At 37.9% G+C, this 13,864-nt stretch overlaps 1 protein-coding gene across 3 annotated transcripts in view; it reads left to right on the top strand.

Moving 5' to 3' along the window:
- The window catches only part of LOC307192803 (uncharacterized protein), a 268,351-nt gene that overhangs the window by 216,481 nt on the left and 38,006 nt on the right, over positions 1–13,864 (top strand). For all 3 annotated transcript variants that reach the window (XM_079934104.1, XM_079934105.1, XM_079934103.1), the window contains one exon: positions 4,342–4,505. In XM_079934104.1, coding sequence (XP_079790230.1) covers positions 4,342–4,505 — 164 coding nt within the window. The remainder of the gene's footprint in view (positions 1–4,341; positions 4,506–13,864) is intronic.

The raw sequence follows: 13,864 nt of genomic DNA, 5'->3' as shown, positions 1-13,864 counted from the left end.
TAATAATATTCCTTAACTGGTGTAGTTCTCCTTTTAAGAAGAAAGGTTTCCAGCCACTGTATATGTGTTTAGACTATATTCACTGTGCCTATAGCAGGTCATAGGGATGGGATTTTTGATGGACTCTGCTTATTCACAGTATTTGAAATGGGTTCTACCATTAATCATGTGCTCTTAGAACTGAAGACCAAACTGCTGTCCGCTCCACATCCATGAAAATGTGGTGCTGTGGTAGGTTCGGATCTGCAAAGCCTGCAGCTCTTATTTCTATCTCTCAGGCCGTGCTACGCTGCAAGAGTGTGTCTCCAACTTTAATGTGCTTGCACGTCACCTGGGGGTCTTATCAAAATACAAATTCTGATTCAGCAGGTGGGGCCTGAAATTCTACGTTTTAACAGACTCCTAGATGTTGCCAAGGATGCTGGTTCCATGGACCAAATCACACTGTGACAAGATGAGAGACCCTCTACTGAGAAGGTGTCTCCCTTCCCTTGGCTGTTTGCTAGGCTGGCTTTCACTTGCTCAAGGTTCCTGGGCTGCTCTCAACAAGACTGGGGTCCTTGATGTACTGAGTCCACTAATGACCTTTTAGGCCTTGTGTGAGAATTCTGACTTTTTATTTCGGAGTGGAACGACCTCTGCTTAGAACCTGCAGACAAATGTGACAGTTGACTCTGCAACCACGTAGGTCATTTTAATATTATCAAAACAAACAGTGAACATCGAGTCTACCAAAGTACCTAGCTTCTAGCCTCCCTGCCAAGGAAAATTTGTCAGTGCTTGGAAGGCTTGTTTTCAAGTTCTAACCTGTGACCACCCTTGAAGCCTCAGTACCATGGACCACCTTGATGACAGTCAGAAGTGGTCGTGTTTTCTACCCCATCCTACGTTCCTTCACCCCTCTGATTAGACTCCAGGTTCGTGAGGACAAGGCCGTACCATCAAGGTTTGTTGAGCAGGAGATGTAGAGACGGATGCTGTCCGCATTCCAGTAGGACCATAGCCCATGGCCTCTCACAGTTCCTCCTGGGGCCAGTTTGCTCCTATTGCAACACCACACGGGAAGCCGTCTGGGAGGATGCACCACTGTCCTTTATGATCTTCTGAGATCTCCTCATAAGGAAAGTCTGCAGCTCTCCCGGAATGGCTTTCCTTCTTCCAGACAGGTCCCTTAGAGAGATTACTAGCTGAATAGTCCACTGTATCAAAGGCAGCTGACAAAATGAGCTGTCTTAATTTACTCTGGGGTCTCTGATGTCATCTACAGGAAAGTAACCTCCAGCAGGGCCATCTCCGAACCAGTTCAGAAGTCTGTAACCTGATGGAAGCTGACTTGGATTCTAATAGATGAGTGTAACACCCATATCTTTCTCCACTTGGCAAGAAAAGCTTGACGGCTCGTTCCCAGTCTGCACAATATTCAATCTCTAGTTAGAATCCATCATGTTTCATTGCCGATGACATCCACGTTTGCTGTCTTTAAGAAAACTCGAAAGCTGCATGTGATCCACAGATCAGCAGCATTGGAGTCCGTACTTGGATACGCTCACCAATTGAATAAAAAGATGTGTTTTAACCTGCTCTACGGTGATAAAACAGCACCCTGAAGTTTGAGAAGATCTGCTCTAAAGCAGTGGTTCTTAAAATTAGGTCCCTGGACCAACAGCATTAGTTTCACCTGGGAACTTAGCAGAAATGCAGAATCTCAGGCCCTGTACCTCACTCACTCTTGAGGTAAAAACTCTGGGAATGGGGCCAGCCTCTGAAGGGGCTTTGTTTTTTGGGGTTTTTTTTGGTGCGGTACGCGGGCCTCTCACTGTTGCGGCCTCTCCCGTTGTGGAGCACAGGCTCCGGACGCGCAGGCCCAGCGGCCATGGCTCATGGGCCCAGCCGCTCCGCGGCATGTGGGATCTTCGCGGACCTGGGCACGAACCCGCGACCCCTGCATCGGCAGGCGGACTCTCAACCACTGCGCCACCAGGGAAGCCCGGCTTTGGGTTTTAACAAGACTTCCAGATGATTTTCATGCTTATTCAAGTTGGAGAACTACTGCTCCACATGGCATCATGGTTATCGTAGTTTCAGTGTCACTAATGAAATTCAGGTTGCCCGAGTTCATACCTCCCAGTTCTTCCAGCACTTCCTTCTAGCAGGTAAAGCTCAGAATCATCTGTGTTTGATCGCAGTTGGCCGGTCAGGAGAGATGCTACCTAATTTCACTAATAATTTTTGTCTTGGATCCATTTTTTTTCATGGAAATCTAAAGGGTATGTGGCAGGTGGAATGATTGGAGGCTGAAGCATTGACTGGCTGTTGATGTTGCTGATAACAGTTTGCCTGTCTCTCAGTTTGCTGATTCAGAGGTTGGCAATGCAGTCCTCTGACCACCATCCATGATACTATGCTCAGAAATTCCACTGGGTTCATAAATTCATTCTCTCACTGAGCCTTTGTCTAGATAAAAAGTAGGGAAAAGATTTGCTGTCAGCGATATGGCGTTGGATCAGTCAACCTCTCCAGGCTTCAATTTCCTCAATGAATTACAAAACAGTAAGGATACCCATAAATAGTAACACCTACCTTACTCAATTCACAGTTTGTTGAGAGAGTCAAATGAGAGACCATCTGGGAAGAAACTGGAAAATCTAAGCCATCATACATATAAAACAAACCAGCAGGAGGATTAGAATGAAGTGATGATACTTATGCTGTGTGAATGTTACACGATGTAACCACTACTGCCCCAGTGGTCCAAGCAGGAACTTACAATCTAGTTGGGGAATCAAAATATTCAGTGTGTGATCAATACCATTCGGGAGGTGTATGGCTCATTCCCTTATATCCTTCAGGTCTTTGTTCAAATAACACCTTTTCGGTGGTACCTTTCCTAATCAAAATGTTTAATAACACAGCTCATTCCTCCTATACGTTCTTCCTGCTTTACAGTTTTCCTCAAAATATCATTCTCTAATATACCACGTATGTTACTTCATCTTACTTACATGTTTACTATCATTTGCTTTCCACCCCATCCCCACTTCAATGTAAGTTCCGAGAAGGTAGGGCTTTTGTGTACTCTTATTCACTCTTTTATCTTCAGAGCTTATTGATGCTTAGTAGGCATTCAATACCATACGTGTGGGTCAGATGAATGCTTAGCAGCTATTGATTAGATTATGTTATCAGCATCAAACATATATCATTTTTTTTTGTCTGTTTCATCAGCGAATCCCATGTCTATGTCTTTATTTTTCAAAAAGCAGCAGAAGGGAAGATATGGAATAGGAGAAATACATGGTAACCCTTACAGATCTGCTGCCTAAAATCCTAGCACCAAGCTCACATTTCTCACGGTAAACCGATTAACAAGTAGAGAGCGTAAAAATAAAAGTTCTGAAGTGGTGATGGAAGAAGCAGTCGAGAGTCAGAACAGCTGAATTCTATCACTGCCCAATCACTAACGGATATTTTGGTGTAGGGAAGATACACATTAACCTATCTAGGGTTCTGTTTTTATCTGTACCTGTGTACTGTGGATTAGTTTTAAACGTGCCCTACTAAGCTATAGTTATATAATTGTCAGTTTAAAAAGTAGAGAAATTCTTCTTTCTCTCTTACATTGGCGAAAAAAATACCTTACTTACATTTATATGGCATATGACTTACACTTGAGATCATGAGAGTCATAATTAAAGAACATTCATATTTTATAAACTCAAAGGTCAAAGATGTCATATGGCAATGTCTTAGGTACATAGCATTTTATATTTGCTTTTAAAGACCTCAATGCCTTGTATTTATTTCTAACCCAACATATAATATGGTTTTCCTTGTCTAAAATAAAGACTTATTATTAAATTGACCTAATGTAAACTTTGGTTTTCAAGATCACATTAAGTAGCCTGATAACTTTTATAAGTTTCTAAAATAAGCCATCTATTTCATGCATAGAACAATTTAAATTCCTTTCAAATCTGCTTCAGAGAGAAAAGAATATTTCCACCATCATATCTAATTCCTTCATATCTTGTGCTCATTAAATTCAGAAGTTAATAGTACATAAATAAAACATGGCTTTTACTTTATAGATTGCATGTAGAGTGCACACATTTAAACGCCTATAGGGAAGATGAGAAAATCCTGGGAAACCAACCATGCAAATCCAGTCTTTTTCTTCCTGCAGCTGAAGATCTGATATCTTCAGCACATTGAAAATGTAATTTAAAAACAAATTATACTCTCAGTTGGTCTTTGTGTATTTAAATGAATCTAACTTGATGATCAGTGTTTTCACCCTTATCTTATTTATTTATTTTTGTAATTTGTATCTTCTTTTGTCAGCGGCTTTCACATGACGGGGAGGCTCCTGTAGCTGATGCAGCAAAGCTGTACTGGATGTTTGAAAAAACCATGCAATCAGGAATCCTTGGTGTGGTGCTCACGGTGCTACTTTACGTGCTCCTGTTCATCATTTCACCTTTGATTTTATATTTGTATTGTCTCAGGTAAGATATTTCAGTGGTTCCATTCCTCCGAGTGTTCAGCCTCCAGTCTTGTTGTTCTATGACTGGGCTGTGAGAAGATAGTTGAAGAAGTTAGAACCATGTCTCCACGTCAAAGGCAGAAATCTCTTTCTTGTGTGTTTACTGTCATGAAGACCAGCCGGGAAATTATTTCTTTTGGAGAATTTTTTTCTCCATTATAGGGAGAACTAATTTTGCTCTAAATCATTATACTTGTCTCTTCAAACTAAGGACCTACAGGAAACAAGGAGTAATACACAATGATACACAATGACATTCTGGGAAATTTCCTGGAAAGCTTGTCTAAACTTCTCTTTTCCTCATTCTTCTAACCCACTTTCTCCCCTCTCTTCCCACCCCTGCCAAAATCACCAGTAGGAGAATCCTCCTTCAACTTTGATCCTGAATATCATGGAGTATGGCTTGACAGGTCATTAATTTAACAAGCAAAATATGTGGGTGAAGCAAAACAAGAAAAGTAACAAATATAAGGCAGTATAAAAAGTGCTAGGAAGACTTTTCACTCTGTTGATGGTTTCCTTTGCTGTGCAGAAGCTTTTTATTTGGATACAGTCCCACTTGTCCAATTTTATTTCTGTTGCCTGTGCTTTTTAAAAGTCATTCCTATATCCATGAAATTATTGCCAAAACCAATGTCATGAAGCTTTCCTCCTAAATTTTTTTAAAAGAAATTTTGCAGTTTCAGGTCTTATACTTGTCTTTAATCTATTTTGAGTTGATTTTTGTGGATGGTTTTATATAGGGTTATTTTTTTGCATGTGGATATCCAATTTTCCTAACACCATTTGTTGAAGAGACCATCCTTTTCCCATTGTGTACTCTTGGTACCTTGTTAAAGATCAGTTATTGAGCACGCATTTATTTCTGGACTCTCTAATCTGTTCTGTTGCTCTATTGTATGTATTTATGCCAGTACCATACAGTTTTCATTACTGTTGCTTTGTAATATAATCCAGCAATTCCACTTCTGGAGATTTAGTCAAAAAATTAAAATCAGGATCTCAAAGAAATAGTAGCACTCCCATTTTTATTGCAGCAATATTCACAATAGCCAAGCTGTAGAGATAACTTAAGTGTCCATTGGCAGATGAATGGGGAAAAAATGTGGTATATACTTACAATGGAATATTGTTCAGCCTTAAAAAAGAAGGGAATCCTGAATTATGTAACAACATGGATGAATCTTGAGGACATTATGCTAAGTGAAATAAGCCAGTCATCAAAGGACAAATACTGCATGATTCCACTTAGATGAGATATCTAAAAAAGCAAAGTCACAGAAGCAGAGAGTAGAATAATGGTTGTCAAGGGCTGAGGAAAGGAAGAAATAGGAAGTTGTTATTCAACAGACATAAAGTTTCAGTTATGCAATATGATTAAATTCTAGAGATCTGCTATACAATACTGTGCCTATAATTGACAGTACTATACTGTGCACTTAAAAAATTGCTGAGAGGGTAGATTTCATGCTAAGTGTTTTACATAATTAAAAAAAAAGTGCTAGGAAGAGGTCAACATAGGAGTCTCTGGGAGCATAGAGGAAAGGAACCAACCCAGGTCTGGAGGTGCATAGGGACAGTAGCCAAGTGCTTCAGTTGAAATATAACTCTTGAATAAGTTTTGAAGTTTTAATATAATTTAGCTAGAAGAAAAACAAACATGTTTGCAGGTGAAGGGAAGAGGTATAAGAACATATTGTTATGAGAAAATATATTTGTCAAATCAAAAGTATTTTAATATGGCTGGAGTATAGGATATAGGGTGAGGGCAGTTGGCTGAGTTGAAATTAGGAATATAGTCAAGTCAGATGAGAAAAGTCTTGAATATTGTGTTCTGGAGCTTGAATTTGTTCTAATGATAAAGTGCAAATATTGAAAGATTTTAAATGTCTTTAACTTTAGGAAGATCACTCTGCTCATAGAAAAGAAGATGAGATTTAATAGTGACCAGGTTGAAAACAAGAACGTCTAGTTAGAAAGCTATCTTAATAGTTTGGGCAAAGAGTGTCAAAAGCCTTAACTAAAGAGAATGAATGACACAGGAAATGGACAGTTGAGCCATATCTAAGAAATGGTTAAGTGACCCAATATAACTACTGGGCTCATTGGAAGGTGAAGGAAAGGATAACATTTAGTAGAACCTTAAGTTTTGGAGTTGGGCAGATGGGTGGATGACTGTAGCATTCCTAGAGATAGGACACAGAGAGTAAACATTTAGAGGAGATAATGGGTTAAATTTTCCCTCAGATTGACCTTGAGATATCTTTGATATTGACAAGGGAAAATATATCATAAGACGTTAGTATAGATGAGTATAGAGCTCAGAGAAAACAGTATAAACTACAGATTTGGGTGGAGGAAGCCTTGAGTTTCATTGCTTTGTAGGGTAGAGGCTAGATTGCAGTGGGCTGAGCGAAGGACACGGAGTCAAGACTTACCGCCAATTCTTTTCACAAAACCATGATGCAAATGGAGAGTGGTTGGAAAAAAGTTTTTTAAAAAGAGTGGCTTTTAATATGGGTGTGGTTTGAATATATTAATATGCCTATATGATAATTCTAAACGAAGGAGAAATATGGAGGATGTCTAAGCAAGGGAGGTTGATTGATTGAGCAAGGTCTCTGAAGACCCGAAGTTGAGTACATGTGATGACAAACCTTGGATTTAGGGAAAAAAGTCTTATCTCTTGATGTGATAGGTAAAGAGATAAGGACAATTGCAAATGCAAGCACATTTGGTAGCCATTATTATTTCCTATGAAATGGGAGGTGAATTCACTCCTTAACTTTTCCTTCAGTAGACTGATCATTCTCTGATGGGGCCCTTTGGTCACTAACATAGGGGTAGTAAAGTTGTCTAATTGTCAGGGGATCCACGTTGTTTAGGCACAGTCTTGGTTTATATTTGGACATGTCAGAAGCACTGCATGTCATCTTTCCTGAGCACTTGCGTTCCTGGGGAAGGGAAGAAAGTCTTCCGTGATCATTCAGTTTTCATTTGCTCACTAACTTGTCGTGTAGCCTTAGGCAATGATGTTCACTTGCTGGATTTTAGGCATTTTCTTGTGTAACATGTATATGTAGATCTTACAAGAGGCTCTACATGAAGTGTAACTACTACTTAATATGACTAGAGTTTCCTAGAGGAGTTAAAGAAATAAAATAGTGTATCATGTTGTTTAGACTTTCGTAGGATTAAAAAAATGATCGGGTCATGGCAGGTCTCTTTCATTCCCATATCACTATATCTCTTCTCACTTAAAATAAGATAAATGTTTACAACGATGCTTTGCTTGCTCCAAAGTCTACATTTTTATTGTCAAGAGTACTTGTAAAGTATAAAACAATGCAAGCACAAAATTTATGCACCAAATAAGTGCGATTTAATCTTTTGCTACCTAAACAAATAGTTATTTGCTTTAAAATAAAACAGGAAGATTACCCCATGGGGAAGGGTTGATAGGAGGTGTGGGAAGATCTGTAATGGATGAAGAAATGATTAAGGGAAGAGGAAGTGTCCAGACATCATAGAGAATGAAACTAAAACAAAATTCAGGAGGAATAAACAAGTTTTGTTCACTCTTTCCCCCCACCCCCTCACTGTCTTTGTGCTTAACCTGTCTCGTCAGAACTAGGCATGCTCAGTAACCGTAAGCAGGTTTTGTTTGTATTTTAGAAGTAGATGCTCTTAAGAGTCCTTTGGGTGATGATAAATTTACAGTTGTATCCAACGGGGAAAATACCTGTATTTTCCATACAAATAAATAAAGTCACGCCAACATGTCTGCTGAATAATTATCTCTTTACTGTTATTTCTAAACTCTCTTTTTCTGAGATGGTGGAGAGCAGGGCAGCCCAGCCCTTCTATGAAGCAAGCACTGTCACCATCAGAGGCATCTGGTCAATGAAATGGGGTTTTGCTCTGACATAAAAGTAGGCAAAGAGACACAGAAATCAGAAGAACTCATCTCAGTGAAAAAATCCCAATATGGATCTGTGCATGTTGACTGATTTAGGTTAGCATTCCTATTCCAGATGTTAAAGCAACACTCCTAACTCTTCCGGGCTTTTGAATCAGTGCTGTCAAAATGTGATAACACTGCTGGCATAAAGGAAGTACAAAGAAGATCAAGGCTGTGGTGCAGGATGTTAATAGAGCATTTTGTGTAGCTCTGGGCACCAGAAGCTCCACATTATGGGGACTGGCTGTGTAAGCTCCAGATTGGACCCTATTGAATTTGGCTGATTGGATCTCATTTCTCCAAGAGCCTGAATAATTTCTTGCTGAAGTGTTTCTACTAGAAAAATTCTCACTTTCCATAGCTCTAGGAGAAGAATTGACCGGAATGCTGGTTCTTTGCCTCTATGCAAGGAGGTTCTTGAGCTGGGTGTAATTACTTTGACTGGATTTTGTAGCTGTAAAAAAAACATTGATCTTTTTAATGGTTTTCCTTATTATAGTAAGGATATGTTATTTAGTAAAAAAATTGAAACTACTGAAAAGAATCAAAAAATAAATTAAAAGCATCAATAATCTCACCATTGAAACAAAGCATTGTTAATCTTTTGATAAATTTATTTCAGTCTTTTCCTGTGTATATTTATTTTTACAAAGTTGAAATTGTACTGTAAGTATAACTTTAGATGTTGATTTTTATGTTTGTTTTTTTAAATGGAAGTATAGTTAATTTATAATGTGTTAGTTTCAAGTGTATAGCAAGTGATTCAGTTATACATATATATATATTTTTTCAGATTATTTTCCATTATAGGTTATTAAAAGATATTGAGTCGAGTTCCTTGTGCTATACAGTAGGTCCTTGTTGTTCATCTATTTTATGTATAGTAGTGTGTATATGTTATCCCAAATTCCTAATTTATCCCCCCCCCCGCACCTCCTGCTATCCTCTTTGGTAATCATAAGTTTGTTTTCTATGTCTGTGAGTCTATTTCTGTTTGTAAATAAGTTCATTTGTATCATTTTTAGATTCCACACATAAGTGATATCATATGATATTTTCTTTCTCTGATACATGTTGATTTCAAACTTAATGTTATATGATATTTTCATGTTATTTCATGAACATACAATGCCTATACAATATTTTATACCATATAAGCAGTATAAAATATTTAAATATTGCTTTATTCCTGGACAATAGATTATTTTCATTTTTGTGCATCTTATAAATAATTCTGATGAACATCTTAAGCCTCAGGGTCTTGTCCCCATTTTTAATCATTCTTTGAATAGAGTCCTAGAGACCCAGAAATTCTGGTTCAGAGAGTTTGATGTTTCCAAGGCATTTGATAACTATTGTGAAATTATTTTCTAGAGAAGTTGTATAGAGTTATGCTTCCACAGCCGTGCATGAGGAAACTTAGCAAGTCGTGTTCACATCATGTGCGAACCTTTTATAATCTCATGGAAGAAATGAAATCTCATCCTTTTCTAAATGTGCCTGCATCTTCTAGTCACTAAATATTCTCAATATGCTTATCACACATTTATATTTTCCTCTTGTGTGAATTGCCTTTTAAGTGTCCTTTTGCCTTTCTTTCTATAGAGTATTTAAATGTTTTTCTTACTGAGTTATATGAGTTTAATATATAATAACAGTATTAATGCTTGTGGATATTTTCTCCATTTGAAAATTATCTTTTAAATTAATTTTTTATTTTGAAAAAATAGATATTTATAATTCATATACAGTAAAGCCTTTTGATCATTTTTATGACTTTAAATATCTCTTAATCAAAATAATCTTTCCTCATTCAGAAATTTTACAATTATTTGCTTCTATTTTTATTAAGTTGGACATTTTTTCATTAAATTCCTTATCATAAGCTATGTAGAATTCATTTGATGTGGATAGTGTCAAGATCTAAATGAGACATCCTTTTATTTTTCTGGTCTGTTCTTTAAGTTTGTATTATCTTTAGATATTAACTGTTTTGCCATTTTATCTTACTGGTTTTTCTTTTAGGTAATTTTAATTCATCAGCTTATGTTTTGGATGTGATAGAGCTCTTCTTTTCCAGAGTTTTTTTTTTTTTTTTTTTTTTTTTTTGCGGTACGCGGGCCTCTCACTGTTGTGGCCTCTCCCGCTGCGGAGCACAGGTTCCGGACGCACAGGCTCAGCGGCCATGGCTCACGGGCCCAGCCGCTCTGCGGCATGTGGGATCCTCCCGGACCGGGGCATGAACCCGTGTCCCCTGCATCGGCAGGCGGACTCTCAACCACTGCGCCACCAGGGAAGCCCCAGAGTTTTTTTTTTTTTTAATTTTCCTTTTTACCAAACTTTTATAGATGGTCATCTACAGGCATTGGCATAAGGGAGAAACTCTAATGACCATCTACACCTCTCAGACTGTTTACTGTATATTTAGCTTTGCACCGTTCTTCGTAACTCTTCCAAGTAAAGCTTCTATTGATTTTATATGGATACTTTAACTCTAAATTCTTTACCTGAATAGTCCAAAAGATCTATAGGCTGCACACATATTTTTTGTAATATGCAGATAATGAGAAACCACAATTTAAATGACAGATTTGTTAAAGCTTTTATATTCCTGGAAGCAGTACACAAATCTGAAAGACTGATATTCGAGTTAATGAGTATTTGGTGCGCTGATGTCTTCTTGATCATTGTCTTAATAGTTCTGAATAGCCTTATAAGTTTTAGCTACCGTCATTTATTACTTAGGAAAGTTAATTTAGATTAAAATAACTTAAAGACAGATTTTGATGAGAATATTATGAGCGTATTCATTGTCTAGGGAATATGTATAAGACAATCAAAGATTTTCCACTTCGGAATCAATCTTCTTTACAATTTTCCTTACTAAAGGCAAAATATTATTTACCATGTAAAGGAAAAAGCTCTAAATATTGCTAAATAATTTTCATCCCTCTTAGATTGTCACTGAGTTATGGGCACTCTACGCCCTGAGAGGCAGAAATGAACTATGTACACTTTGACATGCTTGTATAGGAATAGACCTCTTTAAAAGATTCGGATGCTACATTGTGTCAGCTCCAGTAAACTGAAAAATTGTAACCAAAATGGCTCATTGCTTTGGGTCCAGATCAATTCACTGATCACCCATTTGCCAAAAGCCCATCGGTATCCTCCCCCTGTTCCCCATAACCAAGCTCCCTGATGTGGGCAGTTGACCTCATGCTGTATCCTGACTCCCCTTCCATGTTTTCTTCTGCAAATAGAAGGGTCTATTTCTACTCCAACTATCCCCATCTATAGCTGCAAGAAGCTGGGTCAGAGATAAATAGAACATTCCTTGACATGATATTCTCTTATAAGAATAAAATAAAAGCTGGTCAATTAAGTCTAAATTGCTAATCAGTCATTTGGTGAACTGGGTTTTGGTAAATTAGCCTGCTTCTATAACTCTAGGATAAAAGAAACTAACCTACTGGATCTCCTTTTATTTATTTATTTATTTATTTATTTAAATCCAGAGCTTGTGGGCAAGTGGGTATGTGAGTTCTGACCAATAGCAAGTAGGTGTTAAGACAGTATATGTACCTGAATGAGGTGACAATGTGTAGATTATCTTGTTGGCACAGTCCAAATTTGTGGTTTGGGTTTGTTTTAGGTCATGGGGACATGAAGTTTCCTTTTTCACTTCCAAGTAAGTACTTGCACCTATAGCATAATGTGTACAAGCCAATGTTATTCTCCACTTCTCTGCCTTAGCATTATGTATAATCTCTAAAAATCTTCCTGAAGCATTTTCACTATACTTATCACTAAAACACTTGAACAAACAAATAATCAAACAAAAAGAGCAACAATTTTGGTTTGCTGCCACAAGCCAATGAGGATTACATGTACATAAAATGGTATGTTAAACTCTGAACCATGTATTTTAAATGTTACATCAGTAGTCAACTAAAAATGAAAAAGAACTATAGAGGCAAAATAACTAGAAATCTGGACTGAGGACTGAAGGCAAGATTGTTAACTCTAGAATTCACCAGTCTCCTCTCTGGACCCAGAAAAGTGTCTGGAATACAACGGACGCACAACTAATATGTGTTCGATTAAACACGTGAACAAATAAATGAATACAATATCTACGTGATGAAGATACACCTTCTCTTTCAGATGAAATGGGGCTCACAGTCTGTATGTTCAAATGACACTAGCTCCCAAGTGTTTTTTATTTTGAACTCATCCAGAGTATAATGAAGACGTGTGAAAAGGGACACACATGGCTCTCACGTGTGTTAATTTGATTTATCCAAGTGATCAGGATAGGGTTTTAGTTTGAATTCTTTGGCAACAGCCAATTTTTAAAAAAATACAGTGCAGTGTGGAAGGAGAAATTTTAAAGGGTCATGATGATGCACATAGCAGGGGAAATGCAAAACATTTGGGCACTGGATGTAAGAAATCCAAAGGACCTTGGGAAGTGCTGACCACATCATAGGTGCAGAATGATCTCTAGCTCCCCTCTCGCCAATACTCAATTCCACTATCCCAAAATCCCTACACCCCACCTCCCTATCTGAGTAGTCTTTTCTCTTTAATGATCTGGTAAGTAGGCTAATATGTGGCATGCTTAGATGCTCAAAACAGCAGACGAGTTTCTGGTGATCTTGGACACACTTGTGATGGAGCTGTCATCCTGCAGCAGCACAAATGATAGAAGGTGTCTCAGCCTTAGGTCTGGGTTAAGTGCTTGAGCAATACCTTTGCTATCGATGTTGATCATGAGACTAGGACCTATTATCAGCCCTGTGTTTTCTTAGTGGCTAAGACCTCACAGATTAGTTTGATTTGAGAAAACACTGCCATAAGTTCTTCTGGTTCACTTACTCTTTCTAGTTTGGGTTTCCCTAGTAAACCTGATGCATCTACATGACCTAATTCCCTCAGTGCAATATAAGACAGTATGAACTCGTAGAGCTGGCCCTTGTGGTCGTGAGAAAGAATAGAATCCTAACCCTAACAAATATATTATTGGCTCTCATAATAATTTCAGAATCTCCAAGTATAGGTTCAAAAAACTTCCATCACATGCCGTACAGATCAGCAAAATGGAGATTACAAATAAAAGTTTTAATGTTTTCCTTTTAGTTACTGAATAGTAATTTTTGTCGTGTCCTGAGCACTTACTGTATACGCCAACCCTGGTTTGAATACAGTATATAGATTACCTCACTTAAACCTCAGACTGAGTCTGTGATTCAGGACCAGTTGCTGTCATCTCCTTTCATAGGAAGAAACCAAGCCTTCATGACTTTAAGTCATTTGCCTAAGGTTGCAGCTCCTATCTTTACGCAGTCTTTGCAACT

The sequence above is a fragment of the Stenella coeruleoalba genome (assembly GCF_951394435.1).
Source record: "Stenella coeruleoalba genome assembly, chromosome: 10".
Lineage (NCBI taxonomy): Eukaryota > Metazoa > Chordata > Mammalia > Artiodactyla > Delphinidae > Stenella > Stenella coeruleoalba.
This window is presented reverse-complemented; position numbering and strand designations above follow the sequence as displayed.